General features: G+C 42.5%; 2 protein-coding genes across 2 annotated transcripts in view; one reads left to right on the top strand and one right to left on the bottom strand.

Moving 5' to 3' along the window:
* AspRS (aspartyl-tRNA synthetase) overlaps positions 1 to 8,273 on the bottom strand; it is a 34,477-nt gene extending 26,204 nt beyond the window's left edge. Inside the window, exons 1-9 of the mRNA XM_084607469.1 lie at positions 8,255 to 8,273; positions 8,002 to 8,108; positions 7,608 to 7,704; positions 7,274 to 7,454; positions 4,602 to 4,704; positions 3,143 to 3,245; positions 2,060 to 2,134; positions 1,033 to 1,213; positions 267 to 401 (exon numbers count right to left, since the gene is read on the bottom strand). Of these exons, the coding sequence (XP_084463595.1) occupies positions 267 to 401; positions 1,033 to 1,213; positions 2,060 to 2,134; positions 3,143 to 3,245; positions 4,602 to 4,704; positions 7,274 to 7,454; positions 7,608 to 7,704; positions 8,002 to 8,033 (907 nt within the window). The 5' untranslated portion in view covers positions 8,034 to 8,108; positions 8,255 to 8,273. The remainder of the gene's footprint in view (positions 1 to 266; positions 402 to 1,032; positions 1,214 to 2,059; positions 2,135 to 3,142; positions 3,246 to 4,601; positions 4,705 to 7,273; positions 7,455 to 7,607; positions 7,705 to 8,001; positions 8,109 to 8,254) is intronic.
* Positions 8,274 to 8,324: 51 nt separating this feature from the next.
* Mccc2 (methylcrotonyl-CoA carboxylase subunit 2) overlaps positions 8,325 to 27,990 on the top strand; it is a 42,745-nt gene continuing 23,079 nt past the window's right edge. Inside the window, exons 1-8 of the mRNA XM_084607468.1 lie at positions 8,325 to 8,540; positions 8,690 to 8,756; positions 8,976 to 9,060; positions 9,227 to 9,325; positions 14,551 to 14,678; positions 16,954 to 17,066; positions 21,160 to 21,273; positions 24,125 to 24,189. Coding sequence (XP_084463594.1) covers positions 8,409 to 8,540; positions 8,690 to 8,756; positions 8,976 to 9,060; positions 9,227 to 9,325; positions 14,551 to 14,678; positions 16,954 to 17,066; positions 21,160 to 21,273; positions 24,125 to 24,189 — 803 coding nt within the window. The 5' untranslated portion in view covers positions 8,325 to 8,408. The remainder of the gene's footprint in view (positions 8,541 to 8,689; positions 8,757 to 8,975; positions 9,061 to 9,226; positions 9,326 to 14,550; positions 14,679 to 16,953; positions 17,067 to 21,159; positions 21,274 to 24,124; positions 24,190 to 27,990) is intronic.

Here is a 27,990-nt window from a genome sequence, read left to right as displayed (position 1 = left end):
ACCTAACGCCAAAAGCCGTAGCCCACACGGTGAGCCTTTTGCACGAGCACAATCCAGTGATGCCACCATCTTGTGCTCAGGCCAGGCCTATCAGAGTTATCATCATCAAAATAAGGCTGAAGAGCAGCTTCCAAATGCTGGATTGAACTATGGTTGTGGAACTTTGTAGAATGATAACCTGGGAGCAGGCCAAATTCTCAAAAGCTGGCCCATGAGATGAGTTAGTCCAGAACTGCCAACACTAATTCGCATGCAGTTCAGCTCACCTGCTCCGATGGTGAAGACCTTGTCAAAGTCGGCCGCAATCGCCATTTGCTTGTAGAGCTGCGGGGACTGCGCCAGGTAGGCACTCCCTTTGAAGTAGGAAACTTCAAACACATTGGCACCACCTTCGCTGGCAGCTGTAGAGAGCAATTCAACAGGATTTCGCACAAGACTCATCAGGCAGCGCACGTAAGAGACACTCGTACCAACAGCAAACTGGGTACAGTTATTCCTAAAGCAGCTAATTTTCAAAACTGAATCAAATATCACAAGCATGAGAAAAGCCTTTTTTTTTTTCAGAAAGATGACTTTCCAACTAAGCACTTTTTGTGTGATGCTGCTAGAATAATAGGAAAGTGGTTAATTTGCACGTCAGAGCCTTTAATGGCTAAAATATGAAAACTAACACCTGTTGCTGCTTTGAACAGTTTGCTTGACCACGTGTTCAAGCAAGCTAGCACGTCAAGTGTGGCAATAATGATTTCATAGACTGCTATAATTAATACTACACATAATACTAGCATAATTTTGAAAGCAATATTAATAGCAGCAATGAAAATCATTTCCAGTTTCGAGTAACATTTAGCACCATTAGAGGAGCTTCCACTTGTTGTGGTGCTAGGCTGCCAAGGAACGAAAGTGAGCGGCAGGCATTTTCTGTGCCCTTTTTAACTTTTATTAAATTTTAATGCAAGTTAAACAAGACCCCCATATAGTAAAACCTCTCGTCTTCGATATCAAAAACTGCAGTGCATCCGAATGATGTACCCGAGATAATCTTGGGCGTGTGTATTTCCACAAAGCCGCGGCTCGCCAGGGACTCCCTGAAGAGACTGCAGACCCCTGCCTGCAGCCTGTATATTGCCTGATTGGCTGGTGTCCTCAGGTCAAGGACCCTGTTGTCCAGACGAGTATCCTGGTTCACCCGGATGTTCAGCCCTTCAGTGTCCTGGAAAACAGGCAATGCAGATATATAATGCAGTCCAACAGCCCGCGCATAAAGTAAAGTGCATCCTTGAATAAAATATTTCTGTTTGGGTCCGTTTTTTTTTTTGTTACGCTTGGTTAATTTGAACATTTTTTGCAAAACCAAAGACTTCAAATTAATGGGATTTTACTGTAGTTTGGAAGTAATAGTATGGTGTGAATCAAATCAAATTGCAAATACTATTCAGAAACTATTGAAAATTTTGATAATATGCACTGATGCAACTCTAGGTACGAGTGATTTCTTTTAAGATAATTATAGTATGCTTCATGCTGCAACTAGGTTGCTTTTCAAATGATAAAAAGAAGCTGAACTTGGTAACATATCCTTTGGGCATGCTAGTGTAAATGACAAACCTTGTCAGATCATTTATTTTTCTCTGTCCTTGTGCCAAGTGAAAATTGAAAATAAGAAATAGAAAAGAAACCCCAATCTTTTGAGGGGTTAGAGTATATGAAAATACAATTGGTTTCTGTACATTTACGTTTCCAATCAGTCTGACCTTTCTGTACAAAATTTTTTTGAATGCCTAAAGCACAACCAGCTGCTGGTTTTATGCACAATGAACATGACCATAACAGGTGGCTTCCTTTATGGCCTCCACAGACTACTCTGGTAGGAAAAAAAAAAGCACTGCAAAAAAAAAAAAAAAAAGTGAGTTGAACATGCTAAGGTGAGCAATGTTGTAAGATCGATGGGCAATAATCTTGAAGTTAAAGGACAAATTATAATGACTGCAATTATGTAGTGGCCCTCGTGAAAGAAAAAAAAAAACAAAAAAAAAAAAAAAAAAAACATGGAGCTTGCCTCTTCATTGTCAGGCCTGGCAGCATCCTCAACTTGAAGAGGGAGGCGTGGCTCTGCAGAACTGACGACAAAGAACTGAAGGAGAGAAATGCAGAGGGCATAACACACCATGTCAGACACTCTGCACAAGTGAGAGGTCGCCAACACAAAACGAAGCTTACAATAGCCCCAAAAATGACAATTCCACTGCAACGGCTCCCGAAATAAACATAACAATTCCTTACTGTAAAGGGCAACACCAGTGGTTTCTTCGTCATTTTCAGTTACTGATTGCATTTACATTCCTCGGTGTGTTCTGACTCCGACACAAACAAATGTTTTTGTAATTCCAAGTGGAACTGTTTGCAAAATGAAAGAAAAGTAAATCGAAACCGAAACTGGTTTCATGGCAAGAAATAATGTTCCAGTTGACAAAACTGGAACGTCACATACAGTATATTTGAAAAGCACTCACACGCTAGTTGGATAGTGGAAAGTCTGTAAATCCTGAAGCAGTGCATAAAATGCCTGAGAGAGCCTAACACAGGCCTCAAAATTTCATGACCAAGTGGGGAGCGGGCAGCAACGCAGATATAATGTTTGTGACATCACAAACGCAGTATTAACCACAGAAATAACTTAACCAAGGTCATGAAAACTTCAAATTTTAAAACCGAATTGTTGCAAATGGATAACCACACAGCGTCTAAATCTGGTAGAATGCGCCAGGGCGGAGAGGAAAACCTACAGTAAGATTTTTACCAGAATATGCAAATGTCGAAAAACTTCTGGAGTTGCCCTTTTAATCTACATGAATATGCTGCATAACTATTTAAATGGTTGCATGTAACCAATTAACATTGTGGTTCTTTTAAGCAACATTTGATTTTAGTGGCATGATACTAGTGGTAATGACACTGGAAACAGAAATGGAAGTGCCCCACAGCTGACGTGGGCTGGAAGATAGCGAAAAAAATGCGTTTTGAGGTGACAGAAAGAGTCCCCCCTTCCCAAAGACATAACCTCCAATTTTCTTTTTCCCCAGAGCACTTCTTTTTTCCTGGCTGACAAAAATTTGCAGCAGCTCTGCTCCTCCAGTCTCACCTCTTCAACGTGAAGCTCGACGTCCTGTTGGGTGCAGCCTTCGATCTTCTGAGGAGACGTCTGGACACGACCATGCACATCCACTATTGACTCTTTGTTGACACTGCGTGGGAAAACTAAATTTGGTTACATCAATCTTCGACTTCTTGTTGACTTTGCACAGAAAAACCAAATTCAATTGTAATAAGCGGCCCCGCCGGGGTGGTACACCGGTTACGGCGCTCGACTACTGTGTCCAAGGAAGCGGGATTGAATCCCGGCCACGGCGGCTGCGTTTCGATGGAGGCGAAATGGAGTGGCGTCCGTGTGCTGTGCGATGTCAGTGCACGTTAAAGAACCCCAGGTGGTCGAAATTTCCAGAGTCCTCTACTACGGCGTCTCTCATAGCCTGAGTCGCTTTAGGACATTAATCCCCACAAACCAACCAATTGTAATAAGCAAACAGAACAGGACTGAGTGCCACCAATATGTACAGTAACTGTTAAAAAGATGCAAGAGCTTTGTGAAAGAAAAGAAAGAGCCTGGTATACATGGTAGCAACTGTTTATAGTGCAAGGTGTTGATAGGGTATAAAGCTACTCTTCCTTCCAGGCACACATACTGAGAGAGTGTTCAGTGTAACTGCTGATGTCTTCTTGAGGTAAGGAATGAAAACACAGCATCGCTTGAAAAGTAACAGTGGTCAACAAAGTATCAAGCAGTCATACCAGTTCACAGTAGTCCAAATAAATCAGTGCGATGGCAATAAAAGTTGGAAGGAAAGAAATGCAATAGTAATAGCTTTCTGTAATTGCTCGGTTAATTTTCTGCGACTGTAAGTGGTCCCCATATCATCTACAGATCAAATAACAGTAATTGTAACTGTAATCGTTCAGTTATTTTCTGTAACATGTACGAGATTTATGTGCCATGTGAAAAACGTTTTTACCAAGTACTAATGGCTCGAATGAGGTGATGACAGCCTGTGAGAAAAGGGTCGTACTCTAGGAGAAGCACGACGAGGTGGTGGCCTCATGGAATGCAACTGGCATTTATCTAAAGAAGCACAGCATTGCCCCAAATCGTACCACTGAGCTGGTTTACCTCAATTATCTCGTTGCCTCACTGGGTTCCTCGCTTGCACATTTTGTTAATTCTGTCCTGTGACCAACTGTAACTCATACTCAATATCCAGCATGCTACGGCATACATCTAACAAATGACGATGTTTTATGGCTGAAACTGTATTTAACAAAATAGATGCGAGAATTTCTGAATGGTTGTAGGGAAGTTAGCATTGGCTAAATTTACATTGAACTCACTCCTAGAAATTTATAAAACATCAGCTTTAAACACTTCATGCTTTACGTTCAAATGTATTTCTGATCGCTAAAGAAATTTGCAAACCTGGAAAGATTTTACTGTCATAAGCAAAAGGCACTTCAAAATGGCAGGCTCCATTCTCAGAAGCATCACTTACAGGGAGCAGAACTTGACCATGGCCTTGCTCACTTTGTCTGACACCGCCACGAGGCACTGCACCGTGTACTGCTGCTGGCGCAGCACAAAAAAGCACTGCTTGCCTGGGAGTGAGAAATGAAATGCATCAAAAGTCTGTGCTGGTTGGTGAGGTACCACGCAATTGCAAGCTCTGTGTAATGCCTCAGTCATGAGGCAGTCCACTCATCTAAGAATACATCCTTTATGTTTGTATTTTCTCTTAGGTGCAAACGAAATTTCGGTCATCTGGGGTTAATTAATGCATGCTAACATTGCACACTACACAAACTGCACAATACAGTGGTCCAATATTTGTAGTGTTGGCAATGTCCAGCCCAACATAGAACGAATGCAACGTCGACATAGTACCAATATTGGGCTAATGGTTTGTGCTGCTGGCCAGGTGCCTTGCTTTCCACCTTCAACAAAAAGCGGTCACCGCAGCTAGGACTGAAGCCTCGTCCTTGGGTTCAGCAGCTGAGTGCCCTAACCCCTCAGCCATTGTGGCGGGACACCGAGGTATTTAGACTACGCATGCTGCAATGACATCATTCGAAGCTAAGTGCACTGCCATGGTCAGACACTCTTTACTATAACCATATTTTATTAGGATGTCTTTACAACAAAAGAAAAAGATGTACAGGAGCGGACATAATTAAACGAAGCACGCTTTTCCATTCAAATTAAAATCGCACCTTCTGTACCGGAGATAAGAAAACAATATTTGTCCAAGTGAAAGGGCATTGACGTCTACTACCAGTTCGCACATACCATGACTGCCAGTGTCAATTATGCAATGCGTGAAAAATTTTAGAAGAAAAAGGCGTGCTCCGTTTACTTTTGTCTGCACCGGTACAGTTACCTATGGAAGGTAAGGCCAGAGTTTCACTTCACTAGATCCAAGAGTTCTACAACACACAGATGTGAGGCTGAAATAAAACCTTCAAAAGGTAACAAACCAGCTGAAAATAAGATTGAGAACAGCACAGTGAACTACACAAAGCAAAATGGTAATGTCAAAAGGTGAAGGCAGCATAGATCTCAGAAACAAATATTGTTCGTAAAATTTATTCATGTAATCAAGACGAGCAAATATTGGCCTTGGCTTAGCTGTGTCAGCCAGAGAACAGATGTCTGGTGGTCTGATAGGGGCCACAAAGATTCACCTGGGGACAGGAGATTTGAAGATTTCTTGAGACAACCCAATTGCAAGAAGGCAAGGACAACTGGGGATGAATGGAAATGACTTTGTCTCACACCTAATACAGATAACCTGTGCCTGATGACGATACACTCCATGACACATGAAGAAACATTCAATGCATTTTACCCTGTAATTTGACTGTACAATTGATCATCCTCGTAAAATAAATGCTCGGTATTCCCTGCATAGGAATCCTTTAACTTGTAAATTAATTTTATTCCACTTTTTTTTATAGCAGTACAATATTATTATTGTTTAAAACTTTATTGCCGCCGATACAGGAGGTTCCCCTACTCCCCCACCCAGGTACGCAGACCCGAATAGGGGGCTGGGACTCCGCGACTAGAAGCCCGCAAGGATACATTGATTCTTTGCGGCCTCAGCCGCCAGGCAGACGACTTCTTTTTGGGTCTCAAGGGTTTCGCTTTGGAAAAGGGATTCTCAAGCTTCTGTGTCATGAATGTTGGCCACTGCCCCAGGCGAAAAGGGGCATTGCCAGATTATGGGATCTAGTGTACCTCTCTGTCTGCAGTGTTTACAGTTTTCGTGTTGTCTGTCATCTACTTTTAAATGGTGCTGCCATACCGGGTTGCGTTAATTTCCGGCCTGTAGTTTGCGAAGACTTTTGGCCTCTTCGTTGTTTAGCTCTTTATGTCGAGTGGAGAATGTTTTTCTGTTTAGTTTGTAGTATTCACAGATCTCGTGGTAGGTGTTTCACCTCTCCTCGGGTTCTGGGTTGTCGACCTGCTCGACGTTCGTCCTGTGGTAGACATCTTGGGTGAGCGCGTGAGCGGCTTTGTTTCCAGACACCGATTTGTGGCCTGGGGTCCATTTTATTGTGATCCTCCGTGAGATCTCCCTGGATTCGAGAATTTTCTTAGCCGCGGATGACACTCTTCCTTTTGTCAAGTTCCAAATGGCTGTTTTGCTGTCGCTTATAATCACTTTAGCTTTTGTGCCGACGCAGGCTAGCACAATTGATAACAAACACGTAAAAGAAAACATCACACAGGTGCTCATCTAAGGTTCCTCCTTCTACACGCTTCATCATTGCACTTCCATTTCTGTGTGTTACGTGTTGCCTCTCAAGAATTTATGGCTGTTATTGCTTCCCAGTAATCGACTCTGCATTACAAGTCAAAGCTTTTGAAGGTGGTGCAGGCCACTAGCCGAGACTTCAGGTGGACTATTTCTAGTCACAGACCTTGTCATTGTGATGTTCAATGAAAGCTAACCAGGCTCTTTTCATGCCGCATCAAAAAGGTAAGAATTATTAATAGTTTGAATTGGGAGCTACATTTTCTACACAGATAATTTTTTTCTGAGCACGGAGAGAAAGCAGTTCGCTACCAGCTACACATGCACTTTGCAAGTGCCCGTTCATTCTACAGACCCATCGTTGAACTATGTCTTGTCACGGGCAAATCAATCAGCTTTTGCTGTCTCACCTTTCGCCCTGCTTGTGTGTAGCCGTCCTCGCACCCACACATTCTGGCCAGACAAAGGCGGCGCCAACTCTTTGACTCGTGACAGCTGACGTGACGTCTTCTCAGAGGACTGCAACATTGGCAGCTTGCCGTAATGGCCCTCCGAGTAATCATTTTCGGCATCTCCCGACTGCTTACTTGCCTAAGGAACGGGGGCAGTTCGAAGGAGAGATAAAGATTAACAAGTAGCAATATATGCACGAGCATAATGCGACTGCAAACGATCTGCTATGCTTTCAGATACGGCAACATGGCATGAAATAACCGAAAGCAAAAGACATTATAACACACTCACGTTTTCTAAGGCTTGCTTCGATGACTTCTTGGCAGCTTTTTCTTGTTCTTTGGCTTGCTTTTTAAGCGCCTTCTTTGAGAGTGGCTGGCCATCAGGGCTGGAAGTTTACAGATAAAGTTTTGTCAGCTCAATGCATTAACCTTTAGAAGGAACCCACTGAGGCGCTTACCGATTAAGCTGCAATAGAAAGATGCGACACAAGGGTGATCAAGCAAGAGGTTTTTAAAACACTCCACGAAACTATTCATTCAGAGTACTACACTGCAACCTTACATGTGTTGAAACATCTAGACAGCTCGTGAATGAGCGCGGAACTCCAGGCACATATGATGAAAATCTCTCGCATACGAAACAAGGGGACAATAAACGAGCTCTGAATTAAAAAATTGCGTACCCGAGTGGCACGTTTTCGTCGCCTTTCGTCATTTTACCGGTCTCGCCGCTTCGTACACTCCACACGCCAGTCTACCCACGCTGCACCAGTCGGCTGCACCAGTTGAGCTGACGAAAAGCAAACCACAGCAAAAGCAACAGATGGAAACGTGATATCGTCAATGTGTAATTTAAAACGGCGATATCAAGCCAAATTACTTGAAATGAACTCTTTTGTTATGGTAGTGTAATTAAGTTGATAAGTTTGTAATTACCTGTTGAATCCCAGCAAAAGTAGATTTCGCAACCATGCTGACCCATTCACACCGTTGGCATCGACATCAATTTTTCTCGGCTGCTTTCGCTTCTCCGCTTTGCACCGGCGGCCTCAGGCGATCTCGGAAGATCTCCTTGGTTTGCCGGATTAATATGTATCTGATTCGTTGTAGCCAGTGCGTCTTAACGCATGCGAGGCGTATCTCACGAAGGCAGAGAAACTACCATCTCGATGCCGTCAGTACAATCGGCACCGCACAGAACAGGAATTCGCCCGAATTTCAAGTGAGTTCACGACATCGTATTGACGTATGGTCACGCCGGACCTCACGCCATTCATGCCACTTCGCTTGCATTTCCATCGACTTGATTTCATTTTGTTTTGCCACTGTGGGTTGTCGCTTATTATTGATGATCTGAACTTACTTTTGAAGGAAAATTATGGGCGCATGAAAGCGCTGGTTGACAAGCTGAGGAGCACCGTTGAAGAGATTACGAAAGGTAGGCGCTTTGCACTCTTTCCCTTTTGCTTTCTGAACCTGCGTTGAAGCGCTCAGAGTGATGTTTTATGCGTCCCAAACATTCGGCATCTGTCAGCTACGTTTAACGTATATACATCCCGTGTACTTTTCACGGTACTTCCATATTCATATGAAAAGCGTTTGTAATCACTTTTTTTTTTTTTTTTTTTTTTTTTGTGATCCCGCATCTTTCTTATAGGAGGAGGTGAAAAAGCAATCAAGCGACACACATCAAAGGGCAAGCTTTTGGTTAGAGACAGAATAGACACTTTACTTGACCCAGGGTGAGTTTGTATTTGCACATAATTAAATACGACATGAATACCCACGGGAAAAAGCTGAGGAAGTTAATTTCGACAGGAAAATTGCACTTTTGTTATTTGTTATTATTTTTTTTTGGTGCCTAGTCCTGTACTTTTAAATATTATGAACTGCGGCCGTCCTTTTCAGGAGCCCATTTCTGGAGCTGTCTCAGCTTGCTGCTTACAATGTTTATGAAGACAGTGTTCCAGCTGCTGGTATTATCACAGGCATTGGCAGGGTGTGTGGGTAAGCATCCGGTTTTTGTTAATTATGTTCCCTGGACATGTTGTAAAATTTTGAAGAATATTTATTGTTCACACATGTTTCATGCTACATTCACTAAATATTACTGGCATTCTGCAAATGTATGCATATGTAATATCGATAGTTGCAATGCTAAATGCAAACAGCAAAATGTTTCTTTTGGTTAAACCTCTCACTTATACTCACTGAAAGCTGGCACATGGCTGTCTATAATTTTCAGTATCACATTTAAGCAATATATTCTTGAATGGTTTAATTAGAATTGATTAGAAATCCATGTAGTCTATAATATTGGTTTATGGTGGCTAGAAGCCACCATATTGGTTATCCAAAATGTGCAGCTTTTGCATGGATGGATGGATGGAATATAGGAGCGTCCCCTTTGAAGCGGGGTGGTAGCAGTAGCTATCATGCTCATTTTTCTCCCTATATCTTAATTATTGATTTAGATTGGTTAACTAAACCATCATTCTATTTATTAAATTTTTGTTTCTACATTACTAACATTATGTCACTTCTCTGCTTTTAAGCCACCAATCTTCCAGTCGTTTTTTGCTAGTTTCCACCGCCGGTTTATTCACCCGGCCACTGGCATCTCTAAACCTTAGAGCTTCAGGAACAGTGATTGCGCCTGCATCAACTTCCGGATGGATACCATTACACTCGAGTATAATATGGTCAATTGTTTCACTGGAGTTACCACATACAGCACATGCGTCATCTCCATTGTTAAATTTCTTTTTGTAGCTGCGTGTTCTAAGGCACCCTGATCTAGCTTCAAAAAGTAGGGCACTGCCTCTTGAGTTATCAAAGAAATCTTCCTTCCTGATCTGCATTTTCCACTTTCAGTATAATTCTACACTCTGTTTCTTTTCCATCGAATTTATCCAATTTTTACCTTCTGTGTTTTTCACCTGTTGCTTAATGCTTTTTATTTCTCCGTCCTTGTGACTAGCATACTTACTAGTTAGTTTCCTAGTTCTTTTCCTCCAATGTGAGTCAACGCTTTTTAAGTACAGGTATTTAAATACTTTAGCTGCCCATCTGTTACTGTCCAATTTCCTCAGGCGTTCCTCATATAATATTTTACTCTGAGCTTCCGGTACTTCGAAAGATGCCCAGCCCATATCTCCCTGTACCGCCTCATTTGTAGTTTTGCCGTGGGCACCTAGTGATAATCGTCCAACGGATCTCTGATTTATTTCTAATGTCGACTGTACCTCTGATTTTAGGCACAAAACCGCATTTCCGAAAGTAAGTCCGGGCACCATAATTCCTTTCCAAATACCCCTCAAAACCTCATACCTATTGTATCCCCACAATGCCTTATGCTTCATTATCCCGGCATTTATTTGCCCTTTGGCCTTAAGTGATTGCTCATGCTTTCGAATGTATGCCAATCCTTCATTTACCCATATCCCCAGATATTTATATTCTGCTACTCTAGGTATTTCATGGCCTTGTATTTTAAAACCCTGATCAGTTGAGTCGTTGAAAATCATCAGACCCGGCTTAACTGTGCTAAAACTTGTGGCGCCATCTTTGTGGCGCCACAACCTTGTGGCCCCATCTAGGGCTTAATCTGTGAACAATTACATAAATTTTATTTCAGCAAGCGCAAAGGTTTTCTGCACTCAGTATTGTTAAAGCAGCCTCAAACTAGCTGCTTAAGAGCGTTGACTCACTTCCCCACTAGTAACCGCAGCTTCAAGGTAAAGCAATCGTTTCGCGGATATGCAACAGACGGAGTGACCAGAATCAGCTATGCAAAGGATACTTGTTTTGGGCTGCCAGCAGTACAAGTGATGCATATTTGTAATTAATGCCTAATTTTAATTCATGTATTAATGGTTTGTAGTTAGGTAAATTAATTAAATCAAGGTAAGCTTATCCAAATTCAGTGTTGAAAATTATAGATGTCGTACGCCATCTATGTCCCAAATTTCAGAGCAAATATGCAAGCGGTTCAAGCGATAGAAGCATTTTGCGGTGCGCATCAAGCATTGCTACAGACTCAGACACACGCAGATACTTTTAGTTTTGTCTTTATTCAGATTTCACTTGTGTGACCATGTATCCAAGCTGACTACTATTAACACAACAGTATTAAAGCACTTTCTTAGAGAAAACTCTGGCATCAGCGTTGTCCTCATTTTGCGTGAAAAAAATTTAGCTGTGGTTTAACTTGTGGTTAAACCTGGAGTTACTCAAGAGTTATCTGCATGACTACACTTAAATTCGGCTTAAAAGTAAAGACATGGCTTTTGCACATAGTAGTTTACTCTATGGTTTCAGCTTTATTTATGCCTTAAGGGGCACTTTTGACCACTAAAGTGCGATGAGGCAAAAGCCTCTATCGCACAGTGGTCCGAAGCCCTCCACTAAGGCACCTCTTTCTCTGTGTTTTCACTGCCACCTTCGCGATGACGCGATAGTGTAAGCTACTAGCCAACATATCTTTAACCGAGCCGTATGAACGTGCCTGCGTGGCCTAGGGATAAGGTGAATGCAAGAGTCTTGGCAGGGTGATTGTGGTATCACCCTCCCATATGAAAGGAGAGGCCCGAGTTGGCAGCTCCTGCCAAACATAATGTCAGGAAGCTCTACAGGTACAGGTAGTGCTCGGCCATGTCAGCTGCCAGCTACCACCTCCCACGACTTCTCCTTCTTCTCCTTCTTCGCTCTTCGGACAGGCATAGACAGGCAAGGCGAAATGGCGAAACTGTGGCCAATGTAGCTCTCGCTACAAAACACAACCATGCCTCTGGCACTTGGTAGCTGGCTGGTGACATGGCTGGGCACAAATTTGTCAGTGGTTTGTGTGATGTTATGGAGCTACATGACATGGCCGAGTTAGTAGGAGATGGGAATCAAGCCTGAGTCTCTTGCATCCTGAGTCAGACATGCTACTCTTAGGCCATGCAGGCATGAGTTATTAGGAGATCGGAATCAAGCCTGAGCCCCTTGCATCCTGAGTCATACATGCTACTCTTAGGCCATGCAGGCATGTTTGTATGACTTAGTTAAAGCAGAGCTTTATATGTATCTATGTCATGTGGTCTTTCACGTATTGCCGCGAAACCTTCAAAACTGTATTTGGTGTTTTTTTACAGCCGCCGGCATACGGGCTTATCACTGTGATCCTGGCACGCGTATCAATTCTGTATCCCGTGCTTGTTCCTGCTCGCTGTCGCGATACGATGCATTATCATTTTCTTTGTCGCGAAAGATGCGCCGAGATCTGTCTCGAAGATTCCAATCACTTGCGTATGTTTCTACAATGTTCCAAGTTGTGCTAGTAGCAGTTTGCAACACTATCTAGATTGTTCTGAGCAGCCTTTAAATTGAACGTTGACAAGTGTTCGACAAGCACGTTTGTTGCTATCGCCCGTAGTGTGCTCGTCACCACTACGTGACAGTATTGTAGTTGTTTAAAACTGTATGCTGATGAGTATGTGTGTGATATAGAGACATAAATCAGAGTAGTGATTAAGTGAGTAACAGAGTGCGTTTATGTGAACGAAGATCCACAAGGGGACTGTAGACCGAGAGCCATTAACACTGTCACGGCATTCCTTCCGAAACTGCAGGTCATTAGTCAGTCAGGCAACAGGTGGGTGTGGAAGGGTGGAGTGCTGTTTTTCCACTTTTGGCCTCCATTGGCTTCAGACTGCTATCTTTGTTCACTGTTATATATTTACTGGCTTTGAGCTGAACGTGAACTGCATTGCCATATAGGGTGAAAAAAAAAATTGCAGGTCAAAATATTTTTAGTTACATATTTTTAGTGCTTAGCACTACTCGCCGCTATTACGAGTTTCATTAATGCCTGTCCGAAGCCATTTTCTGTCTCTCCGTGAACTTGAAGCATGAAAGAGAAGGTGGTGATGCATGCATATTATGGTTTAGGCAGAGGAGGCGGATCAACCACACAGCTGCAACCAATAAGAGAATGGCGCGTATCACAGTTGCACCATTTAAAGCCTCTGAGGGGTTTTAGTAGCAATCACTGGGCAGTGTTGTAGATACAAGCGCTTGTTATTCCAGACTGAGAGCCATGTGTCGCTCGCGCGCCCTCAACTTCGGTCTCTGTCCCCTCATGTCAGTCAACCCTCAGCCTTCACTGACAGCAGACATTTACACTCAGGCAATTCTTTAACTGGCATTCTTGATGGATATACTTTCTTTGATTCTGAGCATTACAGAGGTACTAACCTGTAAAATATCCAAGCGTGAGCAAATGCTCACCAAGCCTTTGCTTTAATCTTCACCTTCCAGCAAGTTTCATCAGCCCCGAAAGTTGTAGGAGCATGCCAGTTAAAGACTTGGGCGGCTGTACGTGCAGTGTTTTCTTGACATAGTCTCCATGCCACTCGCCGCATTATGAAGCAGGCTGTGCTCATTTTCATGCCTTAATGGCTGCTCGCCTTTGAGCATACTTCCTTTCTCTTTGGCAAGACATAAAAACACACATAAAAGTATAGCAGCAGTGTTGGCGCTCCTACTCCGCATTTGAAGCAAGGGCTACAGGGGTCAACTTTTATGTGGTAAAATACGAGCCAATCACAAAGTTTGTCCAATAAAAGCAGCACATTCCCACAGCAAAATTTTTTTGCCTTTTTATTTTTTGTTGTGCTTGGATAATTCAGATATTTTTCGCAGTCCCAGTGACTTTGAATTAACAGGCTTTTTTTATAGCTTCATGCAGTGAGTTGATGTTGGCATTGGCTGGTGGCTGGTTTTTGCATTGCTACAGTTGTTGTTATTGCCTCCTGCAACTTTGATGTAGCAGTGTTGATGAAAAGGGCTGCCTCTCTTTCATTACCCTCACCAAAAATATTCTGTAATTGATAACCCTCGCCATACATACTCTGTAAAACTAAATTCACTGCATGAATGCCTACTTGCTGAAAAAGAAAATAAGCAAGGAAAATCAGCCCGGCTACTTTCTCCTATATCAAGCTCTCTGTTTTCTCATATAATGTGTGAAGTTTGTTGAGCTCTGCGGTTTTTAATTCAGCTGTAGGAATTGGTATTACATGTTGGAAATGTGAAAGCATATGGCAAGCAGTATATTATGCAGTACTACCTGAGTGGGGTTCTTCCCCACAACGTTGGTTTGCGGACACAAACTTTGCTGATTTTCCAGAGCGGGTCTCGGTGCTAATCCGGTGTGCATTGTGCATCTTTTACTTTCCTATGTATAGCACAGAATGTATGATTGTCGGCAATGATGCCACTGTGAAAGGTGGCACTTACTACCCCTTGACTGTGAAGAAACAGCTGAGGGCACAGGAAATTGCACAGCAGAACAATCTTCCTTGCATTTATCTGGGTGAGTTTGCATCCGCCAACTCTTGTGATGGGCAGCGTAGCTAATATAATTTCTTCACTCAGGGACTGTATGAAGAACTTGGTAGCTTGTTTTAATTTCAGGGAGGGGGCTCACCTTTGTCACTTCACTGAGGAAGAGGGCTTACCGGGGCAAAGTTATCCGTAACCTACAACAGACCTATAGAAGGGCCTAAAGTTCAAAAATAGAACTGGATTTTCATGTGAGGAAACGAACTGCCATGAGTTGCATCCGCTGAGCTGTGGGCTAAAGCTTAATAGGCCGACAGATGGTTTTTGAAGATTCTGACGCCATTCAAATTTTGGTGTTTCAGTCTCACATCAGTTGCAATAAAAACGGGGTAAGTTCTGTGGAGAGTTCTACTTAAGTTGAGGACAACCCAGAGGGCTATGGAACGAAAAATGGTAGAGGTAACATTAAGAGATAGAAAGCGTGCAGAGTGGGTCAGAGAAATAACTCAAGTTACTGACATTCTAGTGGAAATAAGAAGAAGAAATGGGCATGGGCAGGACATGTAGTGCGAAGAGAGGATAACCGATGGTCGATTAGGGTAACAAACTGGATTCCAAGGGAAGGAAAGCGTAGCAAGGGGCGGCAGAAAGTTAGGTTGGCGGATGAGGTTAAGAAGTTCGCAGGGGTCAAGTGGATGCAGCTAGCACAGAACTGGGTTAAGTGGAGAAATATGGGAGAGGCCTTCGCCCTGCAGTGGGTATAGTCAGGCTGATGATGATGATGAAATTTTTTTCATAAATATCTTTTTTTTTAGCAGTATACATAATTGTTTTCGTGTGTGTCTATGCTGGGAACAACAATAAGTGAGCGTATCAGTGGCTCTATGCAAGCAGAATTGGGAAACAAATCAACTGCAGCTTCAACCAGAAAAAAAATCCTTGAGCTGAAAAATGCAATCATCTTTTCACAAGCCTTCAGGAATGTCATATTATTTCTATACTAATATATAATTTTACTGACCCTAGGCAGTCTAAATTAACTCAGAGACTTCTACTGCAGTACCCGTCATAGTCCATGTGTCGCTTCGGGACATTGAGCCTTGCAGTTAAATTTGCTATCTCTCTTTTTTTTGGATGCTTCAGAGGCAGCCATTGTTCCCGCCATTCTTTTCAGTACGAAAACAGTATTGCTTTTATTTATAACTTATGAAGTTATGGACTGTAACAAACTCTCTCAAGATAAAAACATGAGGATTTAACATTTTTGTATATATACCAATACGTGGTTATGAGGTGGGTGATAGCATCAAAGTTTCTCTGTGGAATGCTGCTTCATCTCATTTTATGCAATTTTCTGTGTTCAGTTAATTTTATTTTTCACGCAGCAATGTCATGGCTACTAATGTTCCGAATATACACTAAGATTTTACCACTTTTCCTTACACTTTTGGCATTTTAATCAGTCTGTCAGAGTTTATGCCACTCGGCATGCGATAGTGTTACTGGCCTCACACTACCTTGCTTTTACCAGATGGGCATTTTTGATAGCCCATCCCCCTTCCCCATCTCCTTGCTCTTTGTAATACAAGAGGGAAAAAAACACAGAGCAGTTTTTGTATTGAATGTTATGTGTCTGAGCTTAATGGACATATTATAGAAGTTCAGTGGCTTTGTGTTTGGATGGAGCACGCTTCAGAAATATACTGGAAAGCAAGTAATGTCTGATACTGACCTCCTAAGCACCTAGTGCTGTAGATGTAGCAAACCTTTGTAATTTTACTTCCAAGAGCATTTCCTTTCTAAGTTTGTGGACATGGCCTCCTTTCTGTAATGGTGATACCAAGCTTCTATGATTACTATGATACTTATACGAAGCTTCTGCTATATTGTGAGCAGGTAGTTTACTCCAATGGTAGCCTGCAGTAGCTCTGCTTTTACCCATTTGATAGGATGTCTAGTTCGGAGAAGCTAATTGAGTGGTATTTACCCTTGAAATTTTTGGCAACAATATCATGTTTTTGCTTGCCTGATTTTTCTTAACGCCACTCACACTTAACTACAGTAGAGCCTTTGCTATATGTTTCAGTTCTGTACTGTCATGCTAAAGCCTTTCCCCCCTCCCCCCTATATTTTTCTTGAATAACCTAAATTTTCCATTTCATTTCTCTTTTTTTAATTGTGTGATCTTTTCAGGCTCTTGCTTTCCTGTAAGTACACATTCCTGCCTCAGGCATCTGGGGTGAACACTCATGTCTGCCACACTACTGTGTATCCTTATCATAATTTTTTTCCTCGATCTGATGCAGTTGATTCCGGTGGAGCGTTTCTGCCGAAACAAGCAGAGGTGTTCCCGGATGTGATGCACTTTGGACGCAGCTTTTACAACCAGGCGAACATGTCAGCTCAAGGCATTCCCCAGGTATAGCTTTGCAAGCCTCTTGCTGCGCTAGCATTTGGCTCAATAGCTACTATTCCGCCTGCATGGTTAGTTTAGGTTTTGCTCTTTGCCATTTTAAAGTGATGAGGTAGTTCATATGATTTCTTTCTGTTGCACTTGGCTGCAGCTGGTGGTCTGATCACTTGTCTAGGTGTTCTAAGCAGATATGCAAATATGTGCTCGTTCTGGGCCCCGCCGCGGTGGTGCAGTGGTTAAGAAGCCCGACTACTGTGCTGGATTACCCGGGTTCGATCCCGGCCGGCGCCAGGTGCGTTTCGATAAAGGTGAAACGAAGAGGCATCCGTGGGCTATGCGATGCCAGTGCATGTTAAGGATCACCAGGTGGTCAAAATTACTGTGTTGCCCTCCACTACAGCTCCTCTTTCTCTCTTTCTACTTTCTCTCCCACTCCTTTCCTTTCCTGTGAACCAATTATTATTATTATTATTATTATTATTTTGGATGCTTCTCAAAGTGTTTGTTTATTGCTAAGTGCTTTGCATCCGGTGTCTTTTGTGCATGGCATTGTTTATAAGTTAAAGTTGTGCAGTAACCATTATTATACATATTGTCACGGTGTTGGCGACTGGGGCTAGGTTAACAGAGTCGGTACAGGTGGAATTGCACGGTCCGAGTTTTAGGTACGTCCTGCGAGTCTGGAGCCGATTCACTTCAACGTCGTTTTCACTCCGAGCGCCCCCTGGCAATATATGTGTGTGTGTGTGTGTGTGTGTGTGTGTGTGTGTGTGTGTGTGTGTGTGTGTGTGTGTGTGTGTGTGTATAATATATATTTAAGGGAGCGAACAGTCTACAAGTGCAAGGTAAATGTTTTTATTTATTTATTTATTTATTTTTTAATGTTTATACTGTTGACATTTACAGGAGTTTGTCTTATGGTGATTATTAGAATATTCGCTCCCTTAAATGTTTTAATAATGAGCCCCTCATTTCCCTTTCAATTGTCTGCTTAATATGTATATACATATATATATATAGTCGAACCCGAATATATCGAACTCAAAGGAGATTGCGAAATATTTCAATATATCGATAATTCGATATACTGAAATCGGCTTGACAAGCTGCTTGCGATCCTGAAAAATGATGCCGTATTTGTCGCGCAATCACCCCACTCCCATAGTGAACCTACCCTCCACTTTTGCCGCTAAGAATATAAAAAAAAAAAAAAAGTTTGTCGGTGGCGCATCTCTTCATTCCGGCCGTCGCATCCACAGCTCATGTATTGGCAGTGCACTGAGATGCTGCACAGCGATAACGTCACGTCGTATCTATCTTTTGGCTATACTTTTGATGTTAGCTCCTGTGATGGCAGGGAGCAAACTTGGCACAGTGCGCGTGATGGCTTGATTGCACTAGCCTGGTTCTGTTTATCATGCCGCACTTGGGGCAGGTGGAGTTCACTGCCACAAAATCATTGGAAAGTGTGGTAACTCCAAATGCTGTTTGAAGCGAACAATGCTGAAAGCCAGTGTCATGATCGCAGCTGACCGCTTGCTTTCGTTGATTCATAGATGCAAAGAGGGACGACTCTTGCAAAGAGTAAAAAATATCTGTCGCTTCTTAACGTCCACAGCCGCCATAGCTCATGCTATGCCACACATTCAGTACAACGACAAAGATGATTGACTCACAAAAAGGAAAAAATCTGCCGCTTCTTAACATCCGCAGCCGCCATAGCTTACGTTACGCCGCACGTTCAGCATGGCAACAAGGATGAACGCCTCTTGCAAAAGAAAAAAAACAACAAAATCTGCCACTTTCTAACGTCCGCAGCCGCCATAGCTTACGCTACGCCGCATGTTAAGCATGACGACACGAGACGCGCATCGCATGTCACCCGCCGTGCAGAAGGCTCACGACACACACTGGAGAAAGCGTCCGACGTTTCTGTCTGCCACAGGCTGAGCTGGCTTGTCAGCGCACGCGTACTGTGTGCTGCTGCGAATGAAGACCAAGAAAGAGAGAGGAAGGGGAGAGAGAAAGCTTGGCAGAAGAATGGACACACCCTTGCGCTTTGCTCTATCCCCTCTCCTGAATACCACGGTTGCATTGGCTGTGTCTGCTCCGTACAGGCCGTTGCCAAACCAGTTCCTTCTCTCATTCCTTCACACCCATGGCTTGCAAACGTCACATGCTGGCGCGCGGCAAATGATCACCACAGATGTGTGTGCCTTTGGGGACAGGGCGCGGCGCTGCTCTAGACCAGCCTCGCCGAACTGTTCCCTCTCATTCCTTCCACATGTGGCCTGAAAATGCCATGTGGCAAACGGCCGAGGGTGATACGATACGATTGTCTTTAGTTAGGCGCACCCTCCAGTGTGTGGTGTGGAATTCGATATATCGAACGACTGGTGAAATTGGAGTTCGATATACAATGCAGCTTTCCTGTATTTTTACATAGGATTTTCAAGGGGATATTTTGTGAGTTCGATATAACCAAAATTTGAATTATCTGGGTTCGATATATCCAGGTTCGACAGTGTGTGTGTGTGTTTGTGTGTGTTCGTGCGCACGTGTATGTATGTATATATATATATATATATATATATATATATATATATATATATATATATATATATATATATATGTATATTCTTGCCCTCAAGGCCTAGGGCAATTCAGAAAGGAATGATCATAAAAAGAAAGCAGCTATGTGAATGAGAAACAAAAATGCAAGCATGTTTTTAGTGACTTTACAGTGTCATTCTAGATTTACTATAAAAATGTAAGCAAAGTGCAAATTAACAAATAAAAACAAGAAAAAAAATTTATAAGCATGTAAGGTGTTATAGAAGTGGTCTTTGTTGCTGGCTGTTGTTTTGGAAAAATGGTTCCAGGTTGGTGACAGATAAAGGACTGCGAACAAGTTTTTTTTTTATTGACTTCGTACCATGTTGTGATCATGATCTTGCCACCAAACAAAAACTTTTCCATTTTTTGCAGTGTTACAAAACTCCAGCTAAAGGATTTTCATTCCAGCAAGAAGTGGAAATTGACACGCCGATTCTTACCATTCCAGCTGGAAATGCTACTCAAAAACGACTTTTCGAGCTGGAGATATTGCCTCCATTTTCACGGTAGTAAGGTTAGATGAAGGAAGGGGGAGATATTTCAGTATGTTGATTAAGGCAAGCTGTAAAAATGCCATGGTTTTATTGCATATGTAAATGTAATGGGTTTACGAGCACGAGTATAACTCTAGAGGGAAGTTTCAGTGTTCAGGAAAATGAAAAACAGAAAAGTATCATTGCTAATATACTTCGAGGTCAGAATTTTAAGGGTGAACATACACAAGGCTTATGCAGGAATATAGTGTTGTCTTCCATTTCACCAGCGTTATTTGAGAGGCAACATTTCAAATGTGTGCGCAGCAAAAGGGAATGCAGCAAAACCTCTTGCGCAATAATGTTCGCAACCTTTCTTGCCATACCCCGCCGTGGTGGCTCATTGGATTAGGGCCCTTGACTGCTTAATCCAAGGATGCGGGTTCGGTGCCCCACTGCGGTGGCCGCTTTTACGTGGATGCTAAAAGCAAGGCACCCATTACTGTGCGATGTCAGTGCATGTCAAAGAATTCTAGATGCTCGAAATTTTCAGTACAGTCTTGTGCCTGTTCTTGCAGTTTGTCCTCTGTATTCCATCTGGTTCTTTCATAACCTTCCTTTCTTCATAAGCTTACCCTGCCACCTTTCCACATCCGTTGCACATGTTTAGCCAATGTGTGTATGCTTTGCCTCAGTGGCCCAGGGTTGTCAAGAAGTTGGCTTCTTCTTGTAGCTAGACAGCCCAGTGGGTGAGCTTGCTGCAGATATCTCGCAGTAGAGAGAAAAAAAAAGGCTGTATATTTTTAGCCTGGGACTGAATATAATGATAGTCGTTCTGAAGCTCATGATTCTAGGGTTTATAAAATGACTTAGAATTATATAAACATCGTGCTTTTCTTTGTTGTCATCTGAGATCCGACCTTTCTGGAAGCTGTGTCGGCTCACGGGTTGGTGTTGGTCATCGTGCAGTCTTTATGCTTAATATCTGCGCCTTTCTCTTTGTGATTCAGATTGCTGTTGTGCTGGGAAGCTGCACTGCAGGAGGAGCGTATGTGCCTGCCATGTCAGATGAAGCTGTGATTGTGCGAAAGCAAGCCACCATTTTTCTAGCAGGACCTCCGCTGGTGAGAACTGTGTGGTTGTTGGGAGGGGCGAATATTGAAATTTTCAAATATGAATCGCATGTGAATGTGGAAAAAAAAATGCCTTCAGCTATAGAATTGAATGTCTAATCAGTGCAAGAATGAATGGAAAAATAATAACAAATGCTGTTTATCATGTTCATTTCAGAATTCACGTGGTACTTGCAAATAAAATTGTACAGCTGCGCAATGTGTATACCCTACTGAAATGTCCAGCAGAAATTTTATGCAGGATTCGGTATACCAATTTTTTGTACAGGAAAGACTTCATGAAACCAGATAGAGCTGTCACATCACTGCTGAGTATAGTAACCTCTCGCTAATTCGGCCTTCAAGGGACTAGAAAAAAATGTCCAAATTAACTGAAAGCCCGAATTGTCTAATGGGCCTGAAAATACTGTCGAAAATCGTTTGCATCACAGTAATTTTATCTGGTGAACTATGGATATGGGCATTTTAGATGAAATCGACGTAAAATCGTGTTTCTTTATGGTTTTGTCATGTGTTTCGCTTTGCACACACTGTCTTGCCTTCTTCATAAAACATCCCCGCCGCATTTTAAGGATGCTTCACTGCACAATCACGCAGTTAAGCATTGCGGTGAAGTGCACAGTGGGGGGAAACTGCGGGAATTTTTGATGTATTCGGTAATTTTAGAATATTTGGAAATCCTAAATATCAGGTTTTCGAATATGAGTACAAATTGAATATCAAACGTATTCGATTTCTCTTTGGAATTTCAAATATTCGCATATCCATAGCACAGCGAAATCAAAGCAGATAAATTTGCTCTGACTTATCCCAGATATTATTGTTTGGAACAGGAATAATGTATTTGTAACTGAAAATTTCATGCCATGGTCACATAAAACTCATGTTTACCAACAGTACCCTTCCATCTTCCATAGCAGAATGTGCTTTCGTTAGGTTATCTGTTGTTGTGTCATGATAACAAAGTTGGCAAGAGTGCCGAATCAGCACTTTTTTCTGGGCTCGTTGGTTCATGGCTAACTGATCTAAAGCAGTTCTTGTCCTGTGTTGTTGTGTGTTTGTTTACTCTCTTCTCTCTTGCGGTTTTACGTCAATTAAATGAATCAGAACAGCACAATATATTCGTAGTACAGTAAACTCATTATTTAGACCTTCAAGGGGTGGAAATAGCATTCAAATTAGCTAAAAGTTCAAGTTTTGGAATGAACCTGATGAAACTGTCAAAAACTATTTGCATCACAGTAATTTTAACTGATGAACACCTGTATGATTCCTGTCTGCACTTGATCAAAATGGGAACAGCAATTTTTCTCTGTTTTGGCAAGTGCATTGATTTGTGTACATTGTTGGGGACATTGAAGTGCCCCAAAGCTGTAAAGGCCTCCGCTACCCTTTTCGCAGTGCGGCGCAGTAGCAGTGGTGCCGCTTCACAAAACCAGCCCTTCACGTTTTGAGGATGCTTCACTATATACAGTCGATGTGCTCAAGCTTCACAGTGAAGCATGCAGTGCGGTGAAACCGCGTGTAGTGCGGTGAAACGATGACACACCAAACAATGTCCGAAACTATGTGACTGGTCAGTGAAAATGCCCAGTCGCAGGTGCGGGATGGCATGAAGTTGAGGAATCGAAAACTATATGACTGAGCTGTATTTTGGAAATAGAGGACTGCTGATAGTCGTTGTGCCTGTCACAACTTGCACAGTGCTCGGTTTTGTGCAATTCAGGAGCAAGGATATCTATCTCGGCGATCGCTGGCAGCGCGAGTCGTACCTTGACATGATGCAATGTCTGAATTAACCAATGCAGGTCAACGCACACCCGAATTAACAAGCGTCCAACGCCATATACTTGCAAGGGCATCAGCTGGGATCGCACTCCCAGTTCGAATTATCCAAATTTTCGAATTAACGAGATTTTGCTTTACTTATATGTGCAGTGGTACTAAGGAAGACGAGAAACACACGCTAACGACCACAAATCCAGACTGCTTTGTCGCTCTTGGCATGTAAAGGTATTCTTGATGAGACCTGGAAGCTGTACAGGCTGTATAAAAATGGATCCTTTGCAACTGGGGTAAAAGCAGGTGAGGCACCTTATGAATGATTGCAAAGGAAGGCTGGTGAAGGCATTGTCACCATGAAAATAAGAAGATTATATCTAAGAATGTGCAAGTGACATTCAATGGAGGTATTTGTGTGTAGTATAGTTTAGCATAGCTCATTTTAAGGGACACTGAGGACAATTTGAAGTTGGCCTGTGTCAGTAAATACCACATTCTGATCACGAGAGACCACTATACTGCCTTTGAATGTGTGTGAGCATGGGTTGAAAATTTTATTAAGTGGGTCTGGAAAACGCCTTTGGCACAGCATTTATCCCATCTCCTTTGCCTCACCTAGTACTGTGCCCAGTACTTTTGGGAAAAAAACAAAACAAACCGAAACTTAAGGGTATGGAAAGTGACACAGAAAGGTTTGCTGTGATGCATCCATTCTTTTCCTCATCTTTCTCCTGCACCATTTTAACTTTTCATTTCAGTGTGCCAACCAGCCTGTGGGTAATTGGGGTTTGAGTATAGTTAATTCATTGAAGGCAGCTGCAAATTTTGCTTTAGTACTGGAACTAAAAGCATTCTTTTTTTTTTTCCGTGAAGAAAACCGTCACTATTGCCCTTGAGGCTGCAGTATCTTAATAAAGGCTGTGTGATCTGTGTTGCTCCTTTTTTGGCAGTGACATTTCTGCACTCACTGTTTGTTGCTCTCTGTCTTAACTAATCCTAGTAGGCTCGAGTGACACATGCCGGCATGATATAGAAGTATACTGTCCCCTATTTGTTTCAGGTGAAAGCAGCCACTGGGGAAGAAATTAGTGCTGAAGACTTAGGTGGTGCCGATCTTCATTGCCGGTAAACAAATACTTCTTTCTTTTTTTTTCAAAACTAAGTGGCCAGTAATAGAAATCACTGGGTTTCACTTTTTGAATTGACTTGTAGTTTGAAAGCTGAAGAAAATTTATTGTAAATGTTTTCTTGCTCCCTTGCCCTGTCAAACTTCTTCGAAAGCTGCAGGACTTTTTTGCGACAACCATGATCTAAGCAAGATATTGGGGTATCGTAGAGATATGGAGCAATAACTTCTTCAAGAAGATTAGAGTATTTTTAGTATAGAAATTAAACTTGAGATATATCAAGCGCGTATAGTGAAAGGGTGACCTGTATGAAACAGTCAAAATATTCCCTTGGAAATGTCTCGGAATCTTGCAAAAGTTTTGGCGATTTGCACAAACTTGATGCCACTGTGCACTAGTGTAGTGAACTAGTTCATAGAGGACCAGAGTTCATGGAGTTAAGTCACTTGCTTTATGAAATGGGTTGTTCACTGGCCCAGTCAAGTGCTGTTGTCTAGAGTTTTGAGGTAGAAATGAAATTCAGGAATGCTCCCGCATGCTTATTGGCAGGCAAGCCTACCGTTCTTGCCAATACACCCATAATACCTTGGGTGCAAAGTAATTATCACAAATGCCATCCCAGGCAGATAAAAGACCCATTTCCAGCTGGATTATTGGACTCGTGTACCCAACCTTTCCAGCTGGGAAAAGGCAGCTTCAGCTGGAATGACATCGATTTCAAGCTGGGCTATTGAATCAGAAATCATGTCCAGCTGGAATGTTGCAATTTCCAGCTGGAAAATTTACACCTCCAGTCAAGCTCCAGCTGGGAAATTTCCAGCTAGTGTTAATCCAGCTGGAATCTCATCCTCTTTCAGCTAGAAAACGTAAATCCGGCTGCAAATTCAGTTGGAAAAGTGTTTTTCCAGCTAAAATAGGTACTTCTGAAGAAAGTCTACTGACTGTCCATTCTCACCTGGGATGTGTATTGATTCTATTCTTGCAGACTTCTGTATAGATCATTCTCAGGGCAAACACATTATCAACACTAAGATACGGCCACCTGCCATTCCAAGACAATCACACAAAGAATCAATTGATTGGTGCCCCTTGATCCGTGCACACCCTGTACGCAGAACATAGCAGGTGTCTGTGGTGATGTTTGGCATTTGAGCTCGCACTAACTATACATACTACTAGTATCAACACATGGACACTGACTGTGTGGGAGCAATAAATACATAATTTGAGCTCGATGTGCGCGTAAAGTGTGCAACATGGGACTCGTATTCTAGAGTTGCGGCATGGCAAAATTCGACCAAAGGACTCGATTCAACCTTGCACACTTCATTGCTCTTGCATACAGCCTGTGTCATTACATTAAACTAAAATGTAGTAATGGGAATAGAAACAAGGGACTGCCCTTCCAGTGTCTGTGAAGTCCTCTGCTTTGCATGTTCAATGATGTCAGCATGTTGTCACACCCTCCAGTGCCCTAGGGCACGGCAGTAAATCTTTCTTCTCCTGAGCTGCCAGCAAGAGCTATAAAAAAAGAAGAAAAAAGTTATGTGGATAGTAGTGTTGTAGAAGTACCATGCCAAACTTCACAGCTGCGTCCACCCCCCCTCAGACTCTTGCCTGCTAATTCACGCTTTCACTGACGTTTTACCCAGTGTACTAAGTAGTCTGCCTTAATATTCTTTATGCTATAAAACTGCGTGACAAGGGAAAAGTTGTTTTGCAGACAGGTGTGAAAGGCAGTAAAGGAAAAAAGAAAAACAATTACTGGTAGCATCCGGTTTTTGTATGTCAAGCACAGCATGCATGTTTAGACTTGTGGCTAGAATTACATGTGTGCAGTGCTTTTCCTGTGCGCCTTTTGTGGCAGTGTGCTTCATGATTACTAGAATCACAAGAACAACAAAGGAATTTAATTTCAAGGAACAACCTACTGCTAGAGATGAGTGTCAAAATATTGACCTATTCTGGTGGATCTTGCTCCGTGATGGCAGTGGCGAGGACAGAACTTGCAACTTAATTTTACCTGAAGTAAGCAAAGAAAAAAAATCTAAGTGGATTATAGCATCACGATATAATTTGTTGTGACTAACGAGGTATTACTTTTACGAATGGAGTAAATATGCAGCATTTCACCACTATACCCCAGTCATAGAGACACTTAGTTTTCATTTATAGTAGTCACTTAAATACATTTAGTTCCCTTGATAAGTTACAGCAACTTTTATTCTGTAACATTGCTTGGTTGTCTTATAAAGTGTTTTCAAGAAAGAAAGCACGCAACCAAGTCTGATCCTAGGCTAGTCTCGTCTAGCCTTTGCGGAGACGCGTGAGTCATCTGTGAATATACGGTGATACACTACCCCCCTTCCCTCCCTTGTTAAACCATGACAATGACAGCAGGAAGCTGGCGAACCTGGCTGCGTTTTCCCTGTTGAGGCAAGCTGCAGGAGGCGGGGACAATATAATGCGTGCATTCCTAAGGGCTAGAAGATGCTAGCACTGCACGCAATTATTGTGCAGCAGTTCATCGCGTTGATGAAGCAAGGGACGTCGTTTCTTCGAAAAGGACAAGCAGCGCAGTACTCCCTATCTTCGCGTGGCATCCCGCAGTAATGCTACTTGAAAAAGAAAAAGGTTCATTGACAGTGTACATTTGCTTGTTTTGTGATTTACTTATTCCCTCTAATTCAATGTGTCGTACTGTTTGTGTGCAGCGGTGGCGTAGCAGTAGAACATCTGCCTCGCATGCAAGAGGACCAAAAATGGCAGTCTTCCTGGAATAGTAAAGTAGATAACAAACTACACTTAGTAAAGCCCATTTTGGGAGAATGGATGTCGTGCCGGCATCAGGAACGCTTCATAGAAGTAATACTATGCCGGCTCCGCATTGGACACACACACCTGACACACAATTTTCTGCTGACAGAAAGAGACAAACCTCAATGCGAAAAATGTGGAGAATAACTAACTATTAACCACGTCTTATTATTATGCACAGGTCTTGAAACATTAAGAAAAAATATTTTACCCCATTTTACAAACAACACGTTCCTTTTCACCCAAAACTGATTTTAGGCGAAGGTGGACTTGTAGATTTGTCTTGTGTTTTCAGTTTTCTAAAAGAAGGAAATGTCTTATGCAAACTGTAGAATAAATCAAGTGTGCATTAGTAAACAAATTAAAACCTCAAGGTTTCCACATCATTGCATTAGCAGCTTATGCGCCATAAAAACCAACACAACCCGTTTCGGGAAAGGAAACTTTCTAAACAAACTCTAGTTAGAACACACGCGTTTTCCCCCTTTTTTTCACACACAAGAAATAACCTTGCTCTTGGCGCATGATAGCCTTAGTTGCTTATGCGCCAAAAAAACCCAACACAACACACAACGCAAGAGAACCGGGGCTCAAATCCCGGTGCTGTGCAATTCTCCACCGGATTAAAAAAAACAAATTCGCGTGTCGATGGAATTGCATAAACAAGGTTTGGGGTGCTACCTGATGCCGGTGAACACCTCCGGCAACACACTCCCTCGCCAGGACAGGAGTTGACCACCCTGGTGTAGTAATTGGCCGCAACCTCTCATGATTAGTTCCATAAAACCCCGGCCCTCAGTCACCAGCGGCTGCGGAACAACTGACCACGGCGGCGGTCAGACCTGTGACGCAGCAAGGGGTGCTAAGAATTCCTGGCTCTGCTGGACAGGCCGCCATTGGAAATTGACCCTGGCAACGTTTAACGCTAAAACCCTAGCTAGTGAAGCTAGTTTAGCAGTGCTGTTAGAGGAACTAGAGGGTA

The sequence above is a fragment of the Amblyomma maculatum genome, chromosome 6 (genome assembly GCF_055883805.1).
Source record: "Amblyomma maculatum isolate TAMU_Amacu chromosome 6, ASM5588380v1, whole genome shotgun sequence".
Taxonomy (NCBI): Eukaryota; Metazoa; Arthropoda; class Arachnida; order Ixodida; family Ixodidae; genus Amblyomma; species Amblyomma maculatum.
The sequence above is the reverse complement of the archived record's forward strand: the minus strand, read 5'-3'. Positions and strand labels throughout refer to the sequence as shown.